The sequence below is a fragment of the Etheostoma cragini genome, chromosome 3, assembly GCF_013103735.1.
Source record: "Etheostoma cragini isolate CJK2018 chromosome 3, CSU_Ecrag_1.0, whole genome shotgun sequence".
Classification (NCBI taxonomy): Eukaryota; Metazoa; Chordata; class Actinopteri; order Perciformes; family Percidae; genus Etheostoma; species Etheostoma cragini.
Window position 1 is genome coordinate 4882949 of NC_048409.1, and position 21596 is coordinate 4904544.

Here is a 21596-nt window from a genome sequence, read left to right on the forward strand (position 1 = left end):
TATGCAGAAACTGTAGATGTATTATTTATTCACTTGAGCATTAATAACTACATATTGTAGCTGCATTTCATGAAACTGTGTCTATCTACATCAGCATCAGGAGCATCAACAAGCCCGCTTTCATAAACACAAACAACTGAGATTGGTCCAGAGCTCGCAACCATTCAGAGTCTCTAGGCTCTCAATTACTTTTATTTTTAAGACTTTATGGGGAAAATGTGTTGTCTTAAGAATGTCTTAATTTGACTTTTCTTGGTTATCAGAAAACATATAAAAGAAAGTTAACACATAAATAAATCTGCCTGTTCAAAACTTTGGAGGTGCAGACTGCCATCTGGCAACACAGAACAGACTCAAAAAAAATCCAGACTGGCACAACGACATCGGCAGGTAACAGGTTGTCTTTGTTTTCTGTGACTGGGTGCTCATTGTTTCAGTCTGACCCATGCAGGGCACTGTGAGCAGTCTGATGGAATAACAGCCGTTTTACTCACTTACTGAGGCTGAGGGGAAGAGTGCAAGCTGCCCGCAGGTAATTTAGAACGGCACTTATCCGCAGATGTCAGAACCCAAAATCAATTAAAAACTTAATTCAACATGTTTTATCTTCTAAGAGCTCCTGCAAAACGATGGCTGCACTGTGGCAGTAGGAATGAGAGGAATGCTTGTTCCCAGGTGTTCTGTGAAAGCTGTAATTGTTTGACACATGCTTCGAGCTGGTTTTCCTCCTCCGCGGGGACCGCTACACATTCCATGCTAGATTAAGTTTCATTTTCTCATCTACATTTACATCCTATTACACCTGTAAGACTCCTCTGTGAGTCGTAAATACTTCAGGTATATGTGTTGACATACAAGTTTGTAATGGCGGTGAACGAACGAATGAACAAACGAACAGGTGGTGGTTAGGGAGTCAGGGGTAAATTACAGGGTGTTTGAAAACAGGCCACATTGAAGCGCATTAATGGCATAAGTGGTTGGTTTAATGCAATACATGTTCAGATGGGGTTCGTAAATTGGGGGTGATAGTAGCTCAATCCGTAGGGGATTGGGAACTGGAGGGTCGCCGGTTCAAGTCCCTATGCAGGACCAAGTACGGAGTGTGGAGTGGCAGCTGGAAAGGTGCCAGATCACCTACTGGGCACTGCCAACCCCCAATGGCTCAGGGTGCCTGTTATGGGCAGCCCCCTAACTCTGAGATGTCTCCATTAAGGCATGTATAAGTCTAACGCAGGTGTGTAATAACTAACAGAGTCATTTTATTTTTCATTTCCCCTTTGTGGGATCATTAAAGTACGTCTTAATTTGAATATGTGCCTTACTTATACTACGACGTAATTACTGAGCATGTCTTGAGGGTACGCTGTTTGAATTCAACATAATCATATGTGGTTTACCAGCTGGAACACATGATTAAAACCCAAAGCCGCTCTTACCTTCCTGGGCTGAAAATCATACTTCACACAGTGCTGGAAACCTTTTCCTTTGGACTTGAGCGATGTCACGATCAAGCAGTTACCGACAAAATGTGCAGAGTACCCAATGCCCTTGCTGGTCCGATAGCTGTGAACAGGAAAACAGAAAAACAGGAAAACGCACAGTATACAGCATATATCAAAGTTAACAGGGTAAACCTAATTCATATCTCAACGAGAAGGGTCAAATACATTTCAACCCAACGGAGGTTGGAAGGTTTCTGACTGCCAAGGTATGCAGTTTAACTATTATTAAGTTATCAAGTATTTTTAGTTATAAGGAATTTATTTGGATGTTTTCTCCTTAACAAAACAATCATACCAACCAATAATTGAAGTGAATGCTTTCTTCTGCCTGATGAGATTGGGGCCAATGTCATTTTTAAATTCCTCGCGCTATGCAGACACAAAGCAATTTGCACGGGTAATTGACAGGTAGTTCTTACAAATCTTATGAGAAATATGATAATATGCTTAACCAGCAAGAACGGTGGAAACACCCAAGGGGAGAGCTAGTGAAAATTGTGCAAGCATGGGAACAACTACAAGGCTGAAAATACAAGAAAACCACTTAGTTGATGAGACACACTTAAGCTCTAGATCCTCTAATCTTCTTGACTCCACAGATAAAGAGATATATATCCTGTCAGCAGTGAGGAAATGCCACCTGTATACAATACGAGCCGGCCCTATGCAGCTCACATCCTGCGCGCACGCACAAACAACCTTGCGCCACTACACTAGTTCTCTAATCTTTCCCTACTTGGATTGAACATCCTTTTCAGACACTGCTGGCAGACGCTGCCAGACCAGGGCTCAGTCAATCATAAAGGACCCCCCCACCACCACACACAACCATGGACTGTCCTCCCTGCTGCCCTCCGGCAAGAGGTTCAGCAGCTTCAAATGCAGAACAACCAGGTTCCACAACAGCTTCATCATAAGCCTGCTGAACTCCCAACAATCCCCCCCCCCCCATCCATATGACACTAGTCACTTTACATGGACACTGTGAACCCTATTTGCACTAAGTAACTTTAAATGTATATTGTTCATTTAACTGTTTTCACTGCAATACACCCTGCTGCTACTGATATTTGCACTTGTCATAATCGTCTTAAAATATTTTTTTATTTTATAGTACACACTTATATTTTTTATGTTTCTCTTTTTACTTGTCTTCTGTTTCTTTTCATTTTTTCGGAGCCTTGCAACGTAATCTCACTCAACTGTATATTTTGAATGTGCAGTCGAATGACAAAGTTTTCACCTCCAACATGTACTCACTACATTCCCCTATCTTCAGGTCTACAGCAGTCGACCGTCTTCCAAGCCCCACATCAACACCATCCATTGGGATCATCTAAAACCAACAGACCACTTTGACCAGGCAGATGAAGAGAGCATGGGCTGTAATGCTGTGCGGTGCATGAAGGGCCCGAGGCATATAGAGCCCCACACCTAGCTACCAGTGAGCCAGCCAAGACGCTCCAGTGGACAAGCCTGCTTGTGATTACACATCAGGTAGTGCCGCCACCTTATTCCGTTTCTAGAGATAGAATTCTATTTTGTTGTCTACACAGCATGCCACTGAGCATCGAGGCCCTCGGAGCAATGTAGAAAAAAGGGATTAGCTTGGCATTTCTGAGCTATCTGAGCTACTCCGTCAGTAAGGAATTGTTGCATGAATACCAACAAGTTAGCTTAGGCAAAAGTTATTTTTCTTTTTCATGTTACACATCAGAGAAACACTGAACAAGTCCTTCCCAGGTAAGTAGATGTTAGGTAAATCAATGGCAGCCAGCAGGCAATTCAGTGGAACCAACTGTTATCGCTGACCAATTAGTGGTAACAGCCTCCTCTGTCAGCCAAATCTACCTTTTCATCTTTATTATCCACTTTCTCTGCCATTGCGTTCAACAACTCTTATATCTCCCATTGTATTCAGTGATTTCCTCCCAAAGCTGCTCTAATGACCAGAAAGAGCGGCAGCTGCATATCACTGCACTTCTGGATTAAGGATTTTAGCAATAATTACCCACAAGCTTTTGCAAAAGCTGGTATGTGGGCCTTGTGTGGCAGATATTCAAATCTAAATGAATACCTCCACAGTGGCTCCCACTGCAGCAGTCTACCTCTGTAACAGCCAGAGCCAGTCGCTGTAGTTCATGCTTCCATGGGTTTTAATCTCAATAATCTCACCTAATTCCCCTCTTTCTCCATTATAACTCCTGAACAATATCCGGAAAAAAATGAGCCCCTTTCATAAAACCACATTACGTAAGTGTTGCCAGTGTGTGGGGAGAAAGTCTGTAAAACTAGTTTAACCTTGAAAAACAAGTTGCAGTCTTAATCTGTTTAGATGGGGGGAAACAGTGTAGGTCACAGAGCATCAGACAGCATATTGCTTTGTCACTAAAGCTGCTGGTAGCTTTATGGGCCTCTGCAGAAAGGAAGCGATTCCTAATACAAAGCTAAAGCAATTAGATTGATGAAAAAGAGGAAAGTGTCTTTTTCTTCTCTCTGATGTCATAATAGGAATGTACAGCGTCCCGGTGAGAGAGCATATCCAGGACACTGGAAACATGGTGCATGCATGTACAGTATGTACTAGTTTACTCACCAGTAGAGATATGGTTTGTCCTTGTCAACATTGATGTTATTCAAGGGATCCATCCTGAACCAGGTGTTAAATGTAAACCCATTCTGATAAGGCCACTTGGCAATTGGAGGTAAAGCAATGGCCTGGGACAAAACACAAAAGGGTGGAAATGATGCAGTAGAAGAGACAATTGTTTAAAGATCTGTTGCACTGCCTCTACTAAATAAGTTTAGGTAAAATTGAGATGTAGAAATAAACCTGAGCAAAAAACTTTTTATTCTTCTTTTGTGACTAATACTTATTAAATTTAAATTATTTGCTTCTGTCACACAAATGTGTATGTTCTATGCATTTAGATCACTATATTAAACACAGGAAATTGCAAAATATGCAGTGACCTCCATAATGTTACTGGACGACGGATCACATCCTAATTCCTGCTCATGCTGAATATTTTATGACGGCAGTGTCCAGCCTCTATGAAATAAATCCAGTCATGATTTATTTCCTATTTGCATTCAGGAAAAGTGGCTATTAATCTCTAAGATTCTGGACAGTAGTTCAAAACAACTCTTTAACCATTAGGAAAAAATGACATCTAATGAATCTAACTCATTTGCTTACCTGCTTTGGCATGATGTAAAAAGATGCAAAAGGTAATGAACAGTACACCCTGACACAGGTGTCCCATCTCCCTCTAAATTGTTCCTGTTGCGGCTTTCTCTCAACACGTCAACTCCCAAGTGAAACTATCAGCAGCCCAAACTGCACTTATCTTTTTCAGGGTTTTCCACGCCATTATGAGGCTTGGGCGCAGCACCCAAGCAATTTTGGGCACAACCTAAGCCAAATGCTTGTAAAATCAATGTGAGCTGGGTGCCCAGATACCTTAGTTGGTAGAGCAGGTGCCCATATATAGACGTTTACTCCTTGACGCAACGGGCCAGGGTTCGACCCTGACCTGCAGCCCTTTGCTTGATGTCATCCCCCCCCCTTCCCCTTTCTTCATGTCTTCATCTATCTTGTCAGTTAAAGGCCTAAAATGCCCCAAAAATCAATAAAAAAAAAAAAATCAATGTGAGCTTAAAAACTAACTAAATGGCTCTGTCCCTATTGGCCCTTCTTTAGCAAGTTTATCTGTAAGCTTTTTAAAGTGTTATTTATTTGTTATCTGCTCTAGCTTTTCTACCATTTAGGCACATAGACAAGTGATAATACTTATACACAAATTGATTGAAAAACAACATTTTCATAAGTCTTCCATAAACCTAGGAAAAAAACTTTGCCACACTGTTCTTATTATGGAAAATCATAAAATGACGAACATCCCATGGGCCCACAACCTGTGGGAAAAACACAAAAGCTTGGAGTATTTGGCCTTCTTGGAGACCTTTAATGGAGTCCTGCGTGGAGCTTTAGTGTCATAGTTCTGCTGGGGGACTTGACGGAGACACATGATTGGGAGGAACGGCCTTCCTGATCTAAACCAGAGTGGTTCTTCATTGTTGGACTTCTGTGCTAGTCATTGACTGTCTATAACAAACACCATGTTCAAACATAGGGATGCTCATAAGTGTTGGTACTTGGTACCAGAGCACCCTATGCCGATGGTCGATGATTGATTTTATAATCATTTCATCTGATCTGAGGCTGTATGTTATGGACAGCCTTGGTAAGCCCAAAGGGGTATTGCAGGTAGACTTGGAACGTCTAGAGGAGGCCCCTGTCCGAAAGACTTTCAACTCACACCTCCGGCGGAGCTTTTCGTGCATCCCTGTGGAGGCTGGGGGCATTGAACCTGAGTAGACAATGTTAAAATGTCCCATTGCTAAAGCTGGCAGCAGGGAACTACGGTCTCTGGGTCATAGGTGCCTCATAATGTGGTGGACACTGGTGGTCAGGGAAGCCATCCGACTGAAGAAGAAGTCTTTCCGGGATATGTTATCTCCAGAGGAAGTTGCAGGGTACCAAAGGGCCTGAAGGGCTGCGGCCACTGCCGTGAAAGAGGCAAGGCAGTGGGCATGGGAGAAGTTCGGAGAAGACATGGAGAAGGACTTTGGGTCGGCACCAAGGTGCTTCAGGAAAACCGTTTGCCACCTCAGGAAGGGGAAGCGGGGAACCATCCGGATGGGATGCTGTTGAAATTAACTGAGGATGTAATAGGGCGGTGGAAAGAGCACTTTGAGGAACTCCAAAATACAGCTAATACACCCTCTATGTTATAGGCAGAGCTGGAGAATGATGAGAAAGTCTACTCAAGGTGCTGGAAAGGAGGGTTCGGCCGATAGTCAAACCTTGGGTTGAAGAGGAACAATGCAGATTCTGTCCTGGTCGTGCAGCAACGGATCAGATCTTCACTCTCGCAAGGATCCCGGAGGGAGCCTGGGAGTTCAGTGGGCTGGGGATCTCATGATGTGGTCCTGATGGCATCGGTCTGTGACCTTCAGCACTCACTGGATCGGTTCCAGTCGAGTGTGAAGTGGTTGGGATGAGGATCAGCACCTTTAAAATCTGAGGCCATGGGTCTCAGCAGGAAACCAATGGAGTGCCTTCTCCAGGTAAGGAATGAGTCCTTACCCCAAGTGAAGGAGTTTAAATACCTTGGGGTGCTCGGGTTCGCGATCGGGACAATGGGGTAGGAGATCGGTCGGAGAATCGGTGGAGAGGGTGCGGTTTTACATTCCATTTATCGCAACGTTGTGACTAAAAGAAAGCTGAGCCAGAAGGCAAAGCTCTCAATCTACTGGTCAGTTTCTAAATCCATGACCGAAAGAACGAGATCCAGGGTACAAGCGGACGAAATGGGTTTCCTCAGGAGGAGGGCTGGTGTCTCCCTTAGAGATAGGGTGAAAAGCTCAGTCATCTGTGAGGAGCTCCTTCGCGTCAAAAGGAGCCAGTTGAGGTGGTTCGGGCATCTGGTAAGGATGCCTCCTGGGGCGCCTCCCTAGGGAGGTGTTCCAGGCATGTCCAGCTGGGAGGAGGCCTCGGGGAAGACCCAGTACTAGTTGGCGGGATTGTATCTTAAACCTAGTCTGGGAACGCCTTGGGATCCCCCAGTTGGAGCTGGATAATGTGGCTCAGGAAAGGGAAGTTTGGGGTCCCCTGCTGGAGCTGCTTCCCCCGAGACCCGACCCCGGATAAGCGGACGAAGATGGATTTGTTGATAAAATGACGTAGGTGAGGCACATTGAATTTTAATGGATCCATCAACAAAAGATACTAATAATGCACCATAACAAAATAACCCTTCCTGTGATAAACACACATCACAATTTCACAACAAATTACTTTATGAAACCCAGCAGATATCAGAGGTACATTTTTTGATATATGGATTAACTTCAGATTTTTGTTGTTTGTTCACCTATGTATTCTTTGACATCCATTGTCGTATGGAGCAAGAGATGGTTTGTTCTGTTAATTTGTGTGCGTTCATAATCAATTTTTTCTACCCTAGATAAACTGCAGGGCTTCATAAAAGTACACAAATGCATGCCATTTGAAAACTGATTGCAGAGTGGAAACGTGAAGGCTTACTGCTGCACTGCGACCAGGAAAGTTGAAGAAGGCATCTGGGCCGTGTCTCTGGGGCATCTGGTTCAGCACCGACAACATTTTGACTGCATGCTTCGGCTGTACAGGTGGCGAAGATTTAAAAAAAAACAATTTAAAGAGTAAAAGAAGTAAAAGAAGAGTGAAAACAAGACAGTCAGGGCTTTCTCTCAGAGTGTTTAGACTGCAGTCAATACACTGCCAATTACCTTGTTCACTCATTCTGCAGTTTGTCAACTACAGAGCAAGCCCTACACAGATCATTGTGATGGCTCTCTGGGGGACACTCAAGTGACAGCGTCAAACCAACACAGCGCTCTGTCCAACTCCTTGCGTTCGATCCCTGTTATCACTTACCCAGAGGCCTCCTTCCCCTCGTAGCATGCTGAAGAGCAATTTCAGTTCCGTCACTGTGATGCTGTAGCTGGCCAGCACGCCCAACATGTCCACCAGCAAGTCTTTAAAAGCAAGATAGCATGCACACACACGCACAAGAGAAGAGGAGAGAGAGAGACAATCATCAAACGCAGCTGCATTTTACAGAAATTATCATATATCCACACTGCACAGGAGGTCCTCACTGTGTTCATATGCATCAACTCCTGAAATAATAGAAACAATTTTGCTGTACTTTAGCTTCATTCCATCATATTTATCACAACAGCAATTCCACCACAATTATATGGTACCTGGCCTGCAAACCAAAGCTGTAAATTGTTTAACTTAGAGGCACAGGGACACCGCTGGGAGAACACATTTTAACTTCATCAGATGATACCTAATTTATAAGTTACACAAGGTATGGATGCAATTTGTAGTGTAAAAATATCAAAGTGACAATGGCTTCCACAGACAATCCCACAGTGACCCGATTACAGATCTACAGGGACTTGTTCCAGAAAGGTAAAACTGAAAAATAGTAGTCCCTACAGACTGCAGTGTTCGTAGAAAAAAGTTCAGGATGTAACTACACAGTGATCGCTACACGGCAATTAGCGTCTGGACAATTTCTAATCCCTAAACAAATAGTCATATTAAATGTCATGGCAATATGTCTAACATTTGTCAACAGAACATCATGAAGGTTTAGTATATCTACAGTAAAATATTCTGGATCCAATATGTAAAACTGTAACATTTCTCTAAAGACCTAAGTTACCTATGACTCATGAAGTAAAGTACAATTGTTGTGAATTCAATTTTAATCAAAATGTATCAAAAGTGTCATTGAGAGTTTTTTAAATGAACCGGCGTCTTAAAGAATAGTTTAAATTTATTGAATTAAGACAATGTTTTCATAGTTTTACAATAACCCAAATTAAAAAAGCATGCTCCTAAGGCTCTACACTTCATTAGTTCCGTATTTTCAATATGTCTAAAACAAGTATTACATTTCACTGCTGCCTCCCTTTGCTGTTTTGTTTTTGCATGCATTGAGTGCATTGAGACAACATAGACAATAGGAGGAGGAAAATTAAACAGTTCTGAAAGTTTTAAAATTACGTGTTCTTTAAAGCTCCAATGTGTGGGAATTTGACCCATCTAGCTGAGATCATATATCGCAATCAACTCTCTAGCGCTACGCAGTTCAAAATACGTATTTCAGCTGCCTGTCTTACAGGTAGCCTTCACACTTCAAACTGCCGGTCTCTTGCGCTTTTTAATCTCCTTTTTGTTTTTCTGGGCAAAGTGGAAGACTCCTGATCCTGAAATTTGGATTTAAAAAAAAACATGTGGTCCTCCAAGTTTCCTTCTTCAAACTTGCCAGTGTTGGGAAGCAACAATACCCATTAGCAGTAGCTTTTTTCATCCAAATACGATATAACAACTTTGCCAGACTATTGTAACTCAAAATGCAGATCTATCAAGATACAGACAGTTGGTATTCTGACTGAAAGCTAAAACCAAGAAGGCATAACCCACGTTAACAGTACTTGCTGGACATTAACATGAAATCATAAATCTAAGAATGAACAATTCTCATACCTGCAATCATGTCGTCCACAGAGCTCATTTTGAGCAGCACCTGCTGGATGAGGCCCACATCAGTGCTCGTTTGCAGGTTTCGAACACTCTTCCGAAGGATGGCGGTGAACATGCTCCAGATTTCAGCCTGGCAGGTGACGTCACAGTGCGCCAACAGCTCCACCATGCAGCCGATGCTTTCCGCATCCTGGATGATGAAGTTCGTCTCCAGATCAAACTCACCCCCCACCAACTGCAGAACAAGATGGGACAGAGAGATCGGATTTATATGGCTTTCACATGCTGTTTGGATCAAATTCTGTTGATGCAATGCTTCAGCACGGAGCCACATTTAGACTCAACTAAACATTCACACCGAGCACTGCTTTCAACCCTGGAATGTTTAGTTTTTTTAAGAGGATTTTTTGATCATTTTAGCACTTTACAGTGGCTGGAATAGGTTTACACACCCATGCTAAAGTTGATTAAAAAGAGGACTAAAAACCATCTTTTGAAAATTGATCTTAATGCCTTAATTAAAAAAAAATGGAAAATCCAGCGTTTTAAGGAGACCAATTTTCTTTGTGAATGCAAAGAACCAATACAGGGGGCATAGGTACACACACCCCTATGTTAAATTCCCATCGAGGCATGCAAATTTTTATTTTTAAAGGACAGTTATTTCATGGATTGGCATGGTTTTCTGTCAGTTAGCTTAATAGCTGATTTCATTTGCATTGAGAGATGATTTTATGGAAAGTTCCCCACGGGAATTTAACATAGGGGTGTATACTCATGTCCCCTGTATTTTAAAGGAAGAACATGTATTTATTTACAATACATTATTCATTCACAAATTGGTGAAAGGTTTGATTTTCCTAATTATTTTAAATGAAGACATCAAGATAAATTTCCAAAAGATATTTTTTATTCCTCTTTTTAATCAACTTTAGCCTGGGCGTTTAAACTTATTCAAGCCACTGTATTTCTATAGGAAAGGTTAGACATGAAAGGGGAGAGAGAGCGGGAATGACATGCAGAAAAAGGGCCGCAGGTCGGACTTGAACCCGCCACCGCTGCATCAAGGAGTAAACCTCTATCTATGGGCGCCCACTCTACCAGGTGAGCTAACCAGGCGCCCTTCAACCCTCTACTTGATCAAGTTTTTTTCTTTGAGTGGAAATTACCCAAGAGGACCCTGTCACATATTTTGCGGGTCACTACTATGATGTTAAATGGCTGTCCAGGACTGGAAGACAGTGGATATCTCTTTTCTTCTAAAACGATTTGACCAGAATTTAAACACCCATGAAAACAAAACAGTCTGTCATTTCATTAAAAGAGGAGGGGATGTCCCATGAGCCCTGCTGCCCCTTTTTGAGTACCAAACAATAATCACTATTAACAACACAGCAATCGATAATGCATTTTTTCAAGTTCAACAACCATGAAATTAGCCCTCTGAAGAAGTGCATGGTATATATGGAGAGCACTGACAACAACTTGCTGGTGGGCATCAAAGCAAGCAGGTGGAAAATGGGTCTAGATACCGACTGCACATTACTGTGATTGACAGGTAATGGCCAAGTGAAATCAAAAGCAGCCTAAAATAGAGGAAAGAGACTACTGTATTCCATGGAGGCTTATATTGAGCCTAACTTCAATCATCCTCAGATCTTTGGGCAATTACATTACAATGATGTGGACAGTGGACGGCTTGGATTTTAAAATGGGAAAGACAGTTTTTCCTCAGAGTACAGCTGTTGTGCAGATGAAAAGTAACTCCACATACAGTAAGCTGGGCTTTAAACTCTCTCAGGTATACCGTGCAGGTGAAAAGTTAGAGGAAGTTGTATTGGAAATTATGCACTTAAAACTAATTTATAGAATTAAAGCTTATCCAGCATAGTTGTGCTACATTTATTTTACCCTCTACTTTCAACTGTTGTTGGAGCTAGATCCTAGCAGTAAGTGATAGATTTCAGCGACTTATAGTGGCAGTTTACTCTAAGAAAATGACAAAGCCATTGCCTACATATTTTTACAAATCTCCAAAGCTAGCATTCAGACATCTTCGTCAACAAGCACAGAGATCAGTGAGGCACTGATAATAACCGGAATTTCACAGCTTGAAAACAGACTGGGGGTAGTATGCAGTCGGCTCAGTGGCCAAAATCTGCAGACGGCTCCTATAAAGCAGAGAAAGCTGCAAAACGTCTGCCATCTATACAGCTGCTAATAGGTATGGCAAACTAACAGACTGGTGAAAGGTTTCTTATCAGTATGCAGGCAACTCCTCCGGCCACCTGCATAATGCCACCATGCATGTCCTGCTGCAGAAAGCCAAACACAATAAAGCAACATTTTGTTGCTTCATCCTTCTGTTGGGTGAAACATGTTGCATCTGGTGGCCAAGTCTTATTGGGCAGCGAGTAATACATTTAGAAGTTTGGCACCAGAACTGTGATCATGCCCAAACAATCTAGGCAGTTAGATAAAGGAATATATACACACACACACACACACACACACACACATATCGGACAACACAACATTTTTGTGAATGTGGGGCACAAAATATGCTATCAAATAATGTGTTTAGTGTGGCTGTACCTGGGGACACTCATATAAGACAAACAAGATTCACAAGCCGCTAAATCAAACGTAATTGGCATTTTACTAACCACATGAAAAACCTAATAACAGAGTCTATAGGGCACTTGTTAAGCTCCCTTCTGCTTTATGATCCTTTATGAATTTCAGTTAATGTGCAAATGCCTGACTTTTAAAGATGAAACTACCTAAAGTACAACACTAAGAAGTGAAGAGAAAAAGTCAGGACAAAGACATCCAGATCAGACTGCTGAAGACAGAAAAACGGCGGTTCCTTTTTTGTCTTATGAAGACATTTTATGGATCCAGAGGCTGTCAAAGGTTAACCGTTTATTATTGTCAGACAAAAGACTCTTCTGTTGCAGCCATCATGACTCGTATCAGCCATCGTTGCACGCAACAGGGGAAAGAGCCACGAGGTCTAGACAGAACGCGTTCACTGACAAACTGCCTTAACTTAACAGTTAGGACAGTCAGTAAATGTGTTTTCCCAGTTTTAACCTTATTATTCTTCAAAGCTACATCAACAATCAAACTAGTCACAGGCCCGCCACAATCCTGAGAAGTGGTGTAGATTGCAGATTTGCAGAATCATTTTCACCCATTATGCTACAAGAGGTAAATAGAGACATGAAGTCACTGATTACACACTTCAAATGTGGAGAGCAGAGCTTCTCTGAGACATCCGGAAATTAAATCTTTTCAGTGAGTTTAAATCTAAACCCCATAATTAATGTTGAAAAGTAAATGACCTAATTCTTTGTACTGGGGCAAACTGTTGCGGTCTGTTTGCATATTACAGCAGTGAAAACAGAGCTGCTAAAAGGTCTTTATGCTCCACCAATGCATCCCAATACCAGTTCAATTCATTCTGACAACATAAAGCTGCTTCAGTAATTTGGTTGCATTACACACGTGAGTAAACAACGCGTTTAAAAAAATATTTGGGGGTCTTGTGGTGGCGAGTGGTTAGGACCCACACTGGGGATGTTTGTGCATGTCATACCTCTGTTTCTCTACCTCATTTACTGTCTGTGATTCTACTGTCTTTTGAATAAAAGGACAAATACACAGTATGTCACAGTTGATATAATAGGTCTATGGTGCAGTCAACAGAATTGATAGCACTAATCTGGGGATAGGGGAAGGACATAAAAAAACTGTTTGGATTGACGAGGACTGTTTGTTGGAGCTTCATTTGGACCAAATAGCCACTCTAACTAAGCTTCAGAGTTCCTCTGCAGAGATGGAGAATGTGTCAAAAAGACAACAATCTCTGTAACACTCCATTAATTAGGCCTTCTTGGTAGAATAGCTAGAGAGATTCCACTCCTAAATTAAAGGCCTATGGCAGCCAGCCTGGAGTTTCCTTAATGGGCGTCCACCAGACAGCAAAGGAAGAAATTATTCCATCGTCTGGTGAGAAAGAAATGGAACGTTGGACTGAACGTCACGTAGCTAAACAAGTAGCAGCAAACAACTACAGCTCATCACCGGGCTAATGGCATTTTTCCAATATACAGCACCGGCTTGACTCACCTTGACACGCCTTTTTTGGTTTTCAATTATGAAAAAAAAGTACTTGGTATCTGCCAACAGGTACTTTTTTTTAGTATCGCCATCCATGGAGGTTCCCAGCGAAATGAGGCGATTCCAAGAGGTGACGTGAAAACCTGCAGACTACTGATCGATCGGAGAGAATCGCCACTAATTACTGAGTCATTACTGCTGGCGACAGACGCAACACCCACATGCCGAGAATCAAAAACAACACACCTTCCATGTTCTGTGTGTGTTGCGTTAGGTCTTGAGGCAGGCCGATATATCAGTATCGACATTTATAATGGCCAATTTAAAAAATTAGTTTTAATATTTATTCATCAGAATCATCTATAATGACAAATAAATGATTCTGATAAATGAATATTTAAAAAACAAAAAAACGGACTGTCAACCATGTTCTGAGCGTTGGCGCTGCATAGTCTGTCCATCAGAGGGCGCTCTACAACGTCACTGTTGGCAACACAGATTTTTCTTTGTGAATGTGTTTTTATTCAAAAGGACTTTAAGTTTCATATCTTAAGTTTGTCTTTTTATACATTTTATTTATCAGAACTTTAATGTATTTTGATTTTGCTCTGTTCTGTCACAAAAAAACAAATTATTATCATATTTTAGTGAGAAGTCATAAATAACTACAAATAACAAATGTTACAGGGGAATCTGTTTCTGTTTGTGTATGTATGTAATGCGTTTTTGGATTAAAAAAAAAAAATTAAATTAACCGATATATTGGCATATCAGATTTTTGAATGACCAAATATTTGTATCGGTCTTAAAAATCCTTTATCGGTCGGGCTCTAGTTACCTCACGGCAGTTTCCTGCGACGTTGCTATGACAACTAGCCACACTCACCCCATGCATGAGGCGGTACTAAATCTGAAATGGAAAAAGAAGGACGGGGCACCGCAGCCCGGTCGAGTCGAGCAGGTATAATGTAGCGGAAAAACGCCTTAATACTGTTCCAATGAAGAAGATGATGATGGTTGCAGCATAACCAGGAAAACTGAAGCAATCCTAAAGAAAGCTAAAAACACGGAGGTCTTTCAAATAAAAACCTACAGATGACCTCAGAATGTGGGGAGTATTCACCTTTCAGCACACAGGAACCGGCTGAGGTCTGGAGGTTAAACACCTGAGTGGACACCTGATTACTGCCACTCCTCTGACTGTACCCATCCAATCTGAGAAAAGGTGTGCTGGTTGCTAAAAGCATACAGGACTTGAAGATATGAGGGCTGCAAATTGCACCCGAAGTCCTGTGATAAAGTTTGAATGTCTAGGTGAATTTAACCCTTGTGTTGTCTTCCCGTCAAAATTGAAAGTCAACACTTTTGTTGACGCTATTTACCGATGTTTTTAACTTTTCTTACGTTTTTGTCCCTTTTTTCAACCCTTCTTCCAATGTTTGTCACTTTTTTTACGTTTAACACTACATAACACTAACTTATTAACTTTAGTTTTACAGTTACTTTTGTAATTTATGGTCAATGAACCTCATTTTTTAGGAAAGTGAACACCTAATGTTTGAGTCGGAAAAGCAGAAATTAGGAATTTTTTAGACTAAAATTAAAGGAATGGATGTTGATGGATAATCACAGACTGGAACATGTCAACTTTTACTCAATACTATTTCAAAAGCACTTGAATTCTTTCTCCAAATGCTATAAAATTGAATAAGACACCCCAAAATTCATGAAAGTTGAGATATATACTTGCCAAAGAGCTTTGTGTGGAATCATGTTTTGGGTAATTAAAAAGAAAATTGATGTAGGAAAACGGGTTAATTTGACCCGAGGACAACATAAGGGTTAAACATGTTAGGGCTGAGAAAATCAAAGATCACAATATTTTTTACCAAATACCTCGATTGCGATACCACAACAATATTGTAGTTTTGACTATTGGTGCTTTCAAAAAATATTTACATAATGAGATTTTTGATAACTAATCAGTAATGTGGATATAATGACTAATCCATCCTTTAAAACCGGGAAAAGACAACACTTATGCCATAATACAATATTATGATATCCAAAATCTAAGACGATATCTAGTCTCATATCATTATACCAATATAATATCGATATATTGCCTAGCTCTAATGTTAGTAAATTGAGTGTGGAATCCAAAAATGTGTCTGCAACAACATTCTATTTGAAATTTCCCAAAAAGCTTCTTAACCAAGCAATGCTTTATGCAATTAAAATGTGTTATGCTTTACATTATATGAGTTTCTGATGAGTACCATGGAGAAGCAGTCACTGCTAAATTCTCATGTTGAAAGGTAACAATGGAAGCAACGGGAGGGAGGGACAAAACATGCAGGGTGAATTTTCATTCCTCTGAACCAATAAGCTACCATAAGAATTAAATGTCCAATTTTCTTTCAGACTCCCTGCTGTCTCTCCAGAACTTATCTTAACTACTTGAGCAGCAGGAAACGCTGGCAGTGAGAGAATGTGGCTGTACACTCATTTATTTTGCCGCTATCTCCGATTTCTAAGCCTGATGGTTTCCGATGATAGAACACTGCTAGCCTTGGTCTGTTTACCCCAGTTAAAACCAACTGTAGTTCAGTGTTCTGGTGAGACTCCTTTGCTAAATCCTTTGTCACTGAGACTCGCAGGCGATGAGCCCTATCAGTAATCTGCACAATAAAGCAGAAGTTCCTTTGACACAAGGGTCATACATTCAGATGCAAATGAGGACATTCAAAGAAACAAACAATATCACACACACATAACATATTTACATTTGGGCAACTGTACTGATTTATGCTGTAAAGTATTGCTAATTACTAAGGAACTGCTTGTTTTGAAATACAAATATGAATTCCAATTAAAATTGAATCTATGACTTAATTAATGGCCTCAACTGTTATCAAACTTATTTCAAATAATATTTGAAAACCACAGATTACCCAAAAGTCATGACCGAGAACAAGGTTTTATGTATCAGTGCGTTAGAACCTAGGAGCATTGCTACTATGATGGCGGATTTGAACCAAATTTTTTTTAGTCTTTTGCATGTGTGTGTGTAACAAGCATAGTGTGGGTGCTGTGATTAAGCCTAGGCACATCTTACTAATGCGCTCTTAAAATAACAATGAAATGCTGCGTTATTGACTTTAGAACAGGTTTTTGTTGGTTAATGACGCAATCACTTCCCGCTGCCCCTCAAGATATGGGCAACTGCCACTTTGCTTGTTTGAAAGCCATGATGTCTCTCTCTCATGGGTGAGCCAAATTCTCTGAACGGGCAAATCTAAGAACGGGGAGCCAACCTTTCCCCTTATGACCTCATAAGGAGCAAGAGTCCAGATTGGCCCGTCTGAGGTTTCATTTTCTAAAAGGCAGAGCAGGATACCCAGAGCTCGGTTTACACCTATAGCCATTTCTAGCCACTGGGGAACCATAGGCAGGCTGGGGGGGGGGGAACGCATATTAATGTTAAAAAAAGTGAAATTTTCATGCCATGGGACCTTTAAAACATATGTTGACAAAGTCTTTTAAAAAGAATAAATTACTATATGTATACTGTATATAGCAGAATATTGCAATATTTCTTAAATCGTAATATCATTGTATGATGAAAAAAGTATTGTGATAATGTTGTAATGGAGCCTTCTGGTGATTCCCAGCCCTACTATTGCAGGTCTTATCTTTGGTCGCCATGTCATTAATCTGTCATATGACCCGTGTTGTGCCTCTGTTGTTCACAGTTGCCATCTGACCCGATGATTTCCAACTTGATGAACGAGTAAATAATAAAAAATAATGATAGATTTATCACAGACAAAATGCTTTTTAGTTCTTTTCCCAAATATAAACATGTTATGCACCTGTTGTTGCTTTTGATAACTTTCATTATATAATCCCAAATGGCTACAGTATTTCCTTCCTGAATAGGAGGACTTAATTAATGCAGCTCAAAGTTCATTCATCCATATGGGAGAGATGACCTACTGTGGGTGTAGGTGTGTATTTTCTTTGTACGTAGCATAATTGATGTCAAAGCCAACTAATTGTCCTACATCCAGCATTCTCGGTTCTGTGTCTCTCACTAAAGGCAGGAAATTGAAGAAAGATGGACTAACGGAGGTATTTCAGGTGCTACAAGGTATGGGCTGCAGTCCTAGTAAAAGACAACCTGTCAGTCAGCATGTCAAGTGTCAGCTAAAGTATTTATCTTTGCACAAATCTTCAAACATGTTTTTGAATGCACCATACATCAAGAGGTCCTACATAGTGTGAATGCACTAAATTGCAGAGTCACACACACAGACAGTGAGACACACACACACACACAGACAGACAGACTGACAGACGCGCACGCACACACACACACACACACACACACATCCAGAAAATCTTAGCCATGTGGAAGCACAGTGTAATAAAGGGAAGCAAATTAAGCAGCCAACAATCCATGCAGTATGATGCAAATGCCCATGTGCTGGTTCAAATCAGACAGAGGTAGAGCTAACCCATTTCTCTGCTCCCATGAGAGTGAAGGAGGGAACCTGGCTCTTGTCGCTATGGCTAACCATATAATTTCAATTAGGAATATCTGATCCGGAATATTAAAACGCTCAGAAGCTCAGTGGAGCTGCAGGTCGGTGATTTACAAACCAGAAAGGAAGGTTATAGAAACAAATGTAAATCGACTGGCTTTATAAAGCGCTGTTCTAGTTTTAACGACTACTCAAAACGCTTTTATATAGCACAGGCGCCATTCACCATTCACACACTGTGGCCGAGGCTGCCACCTGGTCATCCGATACACACAAACATTTACAATCTGATGGCACAGTACTGGGGGAAATTCGGGGTTTGGTGTCTTGCCCAAGGACACTTCGACATGGGACTGCAGGGCCAGGGATAGAACCGCCAACTAGAGCCCGACCGATATATATACAGTTGCGCAGTCTCCTCTTAACAGTTGTTCTAGAGATGTGTCTGCTGCTAGAACTCTGTGTGGTATTCATCTGGTCTCTAATCTGAGCTGCTGTTAACTTGCCATTTCTGAGGCTGGTGACTCGGATGAACTTATCCTCAGCAGCAGAGGTGACTCTTGGTCTTCCTTTCCTGTGGCGGTCCTCATGTGAGCCAGTTTCATTGTAGCACTTGATGGTTTTTGCAACTGCAACTGGGGACACATTCAAAGTTTTCACAATTTTCCAGACCGACTGACCTTCATTTCTTAAAGTAATGATGGCCACTTGTTTCTCTTTACTTAGCTGATTGGTTCTTGCCATAAAATGAATTTTAACAGTTGTCCAATAGGCTGTCGGCAAACAACACACAAAACTGATGGTCCCAACACCTTTAATAAGGCAAGAAAGTCCACAAATTAACCCTGACAAGGCACACCTTCAAAGTAAAAACCATTTCAAAGTTTTGATGCCTTCAGTGATAATCTAAAATGTAAATAGCCATGAAAATAAAGGAAACGCATTAAATGAGAAGGTGTGTCCAAACTTTTGGCCTGTACAGTAGGGATACCGCTTCGATTAGGCTCTAGCTATAGCCCTCTATGAAGCCCAAGCTGGCAGACCTGTGAGTAATGAGTGACAGTGTTAGGTTGGTATGTATGCATAAAAAGGTATTTAACTATTCTCAGGGAGCTTTCAGGGCAGGGTCAGCGTGATGGGGACACTAGGTTGCAGGAATAGATCGGAATGCGTAAAACTATTACAAGTGTCTCACAAATAAGGAGTTGTTTCCAAGGTAACCCTGTCTCACAGAAATAGATCAACAGACCGGTGCAGGACAAGAAGACTATAAAAAAAACGCAGTTATTCTGATGTTTAGTGGTCACTCGTGTATTAAGATCCGTGTGTGTACGGAGGCGACTCACTCATGTTAGTTTGTTCCTTGTTTGAATAAAGCTGCAAATGATCTGAAATCATTGGACTGGTCATCTTTGAAGTTTCCATCACCATTTGCTGATCTCAACCCCGATATCAGACAGCTACCTCCCTTCCCTGTGATAGCACAGGGACTTAGAGAGGAGGGGAAAGAGGGGAAATTAGATTAGACACAAAGCCTTTCAGTCACCCCGTCACATTGGCCTGAGGTTTACTCAAGTCAGGACGCCAACTTAGAGGTGTCCTGCTTTACAGGCGACGGAAAAGCAATGATCAGGGACTAGAGTTGGGTGGTATCCGAATTTTGATACCATCAAACCGTGACTAATTAAAAATGATGACGTAAGGAACAGACGGCGTCACCAAACTGTTGGCTTGTGCCTCCACAGTTCAGAAAGTGAATCCCAAACACTAATACGGAAACACCTCTCCCTTCTCATTAGGGCGGAACACGAAATGCTGCCAAACTGATGAAGTGGTGTTCGTCTTTGAGACCAGGTCCCTTGGTGCAAGACTTCTCCCTCCCCAGCTCTCTCTCTCTCTCTCTCTTTCTCTTACTCTCTCTCTCCTCCACACTGTCAAGTGATGAAAACCACACGTAAGCATTTTTACATATTAAATACATTTTATTTAATCTTTGTCTTCTATATTGCATTGCATTTTTTTTAATGACGTATTGAAAAGACTTTTTGGGACAATCGGAAAGTTGGACGGCGGGTAGACCTAGCCTAAGAGACTAGGCTAGGTTCAAACCTAGTATATGGCTGGTGAACATGCCTTATTGTGGCCTAGTTTTTACATAACTTATAACCTATACTTTGAATTCACGGATATGAAATGTATAACTAAACGTTCAAATGTTAAGTGGTCCCAGCGTTTGTTGGTTGTCTACTGATGTAGCATATCACATGACATGGTGTAGCTTTTTTTGAGACAAATAATTAAAGCCTGCTCTTCAAATGTTTTTATTTTTTTATATATATTTTTTTTGGGTGGGGGGGGGGGTGGATTGTACTCTTATTGTTCCTCTTTTTTTACTAAATAATTGCTTTAGAAATATTTATAGTAAAAAAGAATAAAATCAGATTTTCTTTTCTCCGGGGGGTATACTCTTATTGTTCCTAGTTTGTTACTAAATAATTGCTTTAGAAATATTTATATTTAAAAAAGAATTAATGGGGAACAGGATAAGACTGTATTTCTATGTTAATATAACTACGTCTGCATGTAGTCTGCCCATGCTGCTAAGACTGAACAATAAAACAACAACCACATATTAAAGTTGACAATCAGCTGATTGATGAGCAATAGTGGATGCATAAGACCGAGTGCCGCGCTGCTACATTTCGAAAATGGGGGGGGGGGAATGGGGAATCCCAAAGAGCCACAGATTTAGTAGGAAAAGATAGATTGTATAATATATTTCTCTTTTACAATGCAACAACACTTTTTAGTAATATTGTGTAACTTTATAGTATCATTCGGATACTGACATCCCTAACCATAACATTAATCTCTGACTCTCCACGGCGCGCATCCTTGAAGCACCAGAAATGGCCGAAGACACTTGGCGCAACATCGCTGATTGGTCCCTGGTCTTGTGTCTGTGTGTCTGTTTCTGCATGTGTTGTTTTGTCTCCCTCCCTCCCAGATTTCCTCTCTGTTTTTTGGCTCTGGGACCCATTCCATGTCTCAGTGTATTGTTTGTATCTGTTAATTGGGCGGCTGTCAGGCCGTTACCATGGCGTCACCAAGCGGTAGCGAGATTTTACGCAGTCTGGTGTCAACGGTGGCCTAATTGGCCAAACGTACTGTGAAAGAGACAAACACATGGACAAACTTTGTGTCTCTCTGTCATTGTGACTTGCACGTGCACACCCACAGTATTTACAAAGCTTAAAGTTCCCATATTATGGAAAAAGAAATTTAAAAAAATCAAATTTTCTGGGATTTGGG

General features: G+C 41.2%; 1 protein-coding gene across 7 annotated transcripts in view; it reads right to left on the reverse strand.

The window, feature by feature from the left end:
* Nucleotides 1–21596, reverse strand: part of nbeab (neurobeachin b) — a 258747-nt gene that overhangs the window by 180611 nt on the left and 56540 nt on the right. For all 7 annotated transcript variants that reach the window (XM_034866233.1, XM_034866253.1, XM_034866267.1 and 4 more), the window contains 5 exons: nucleotides 9616–9847; nucleotides 7987–8087; nucleotides 7615–7710; nucleotides 4099–4220; nucleotides 1437–1563 (listed from right to left, as the gene is read on the reverse strand). In XM_034866233.1, the coding sequence (XP_034722124.1) occupies nucleotides 1437–1563; nucleotides 4099–4220; nucleotides 7615–7710; nucleotides 7987–8087; nucleotides 9616–9847 (678 nt within the window). The remainder of the gene's footprint in view (nucleotides 1–1436; nucleotides 1564–4098; nucleotides 4221–7614; nucleotides 7711–7986; nucleotides 8088–9615; nucleotides 9848–21596) is intronic.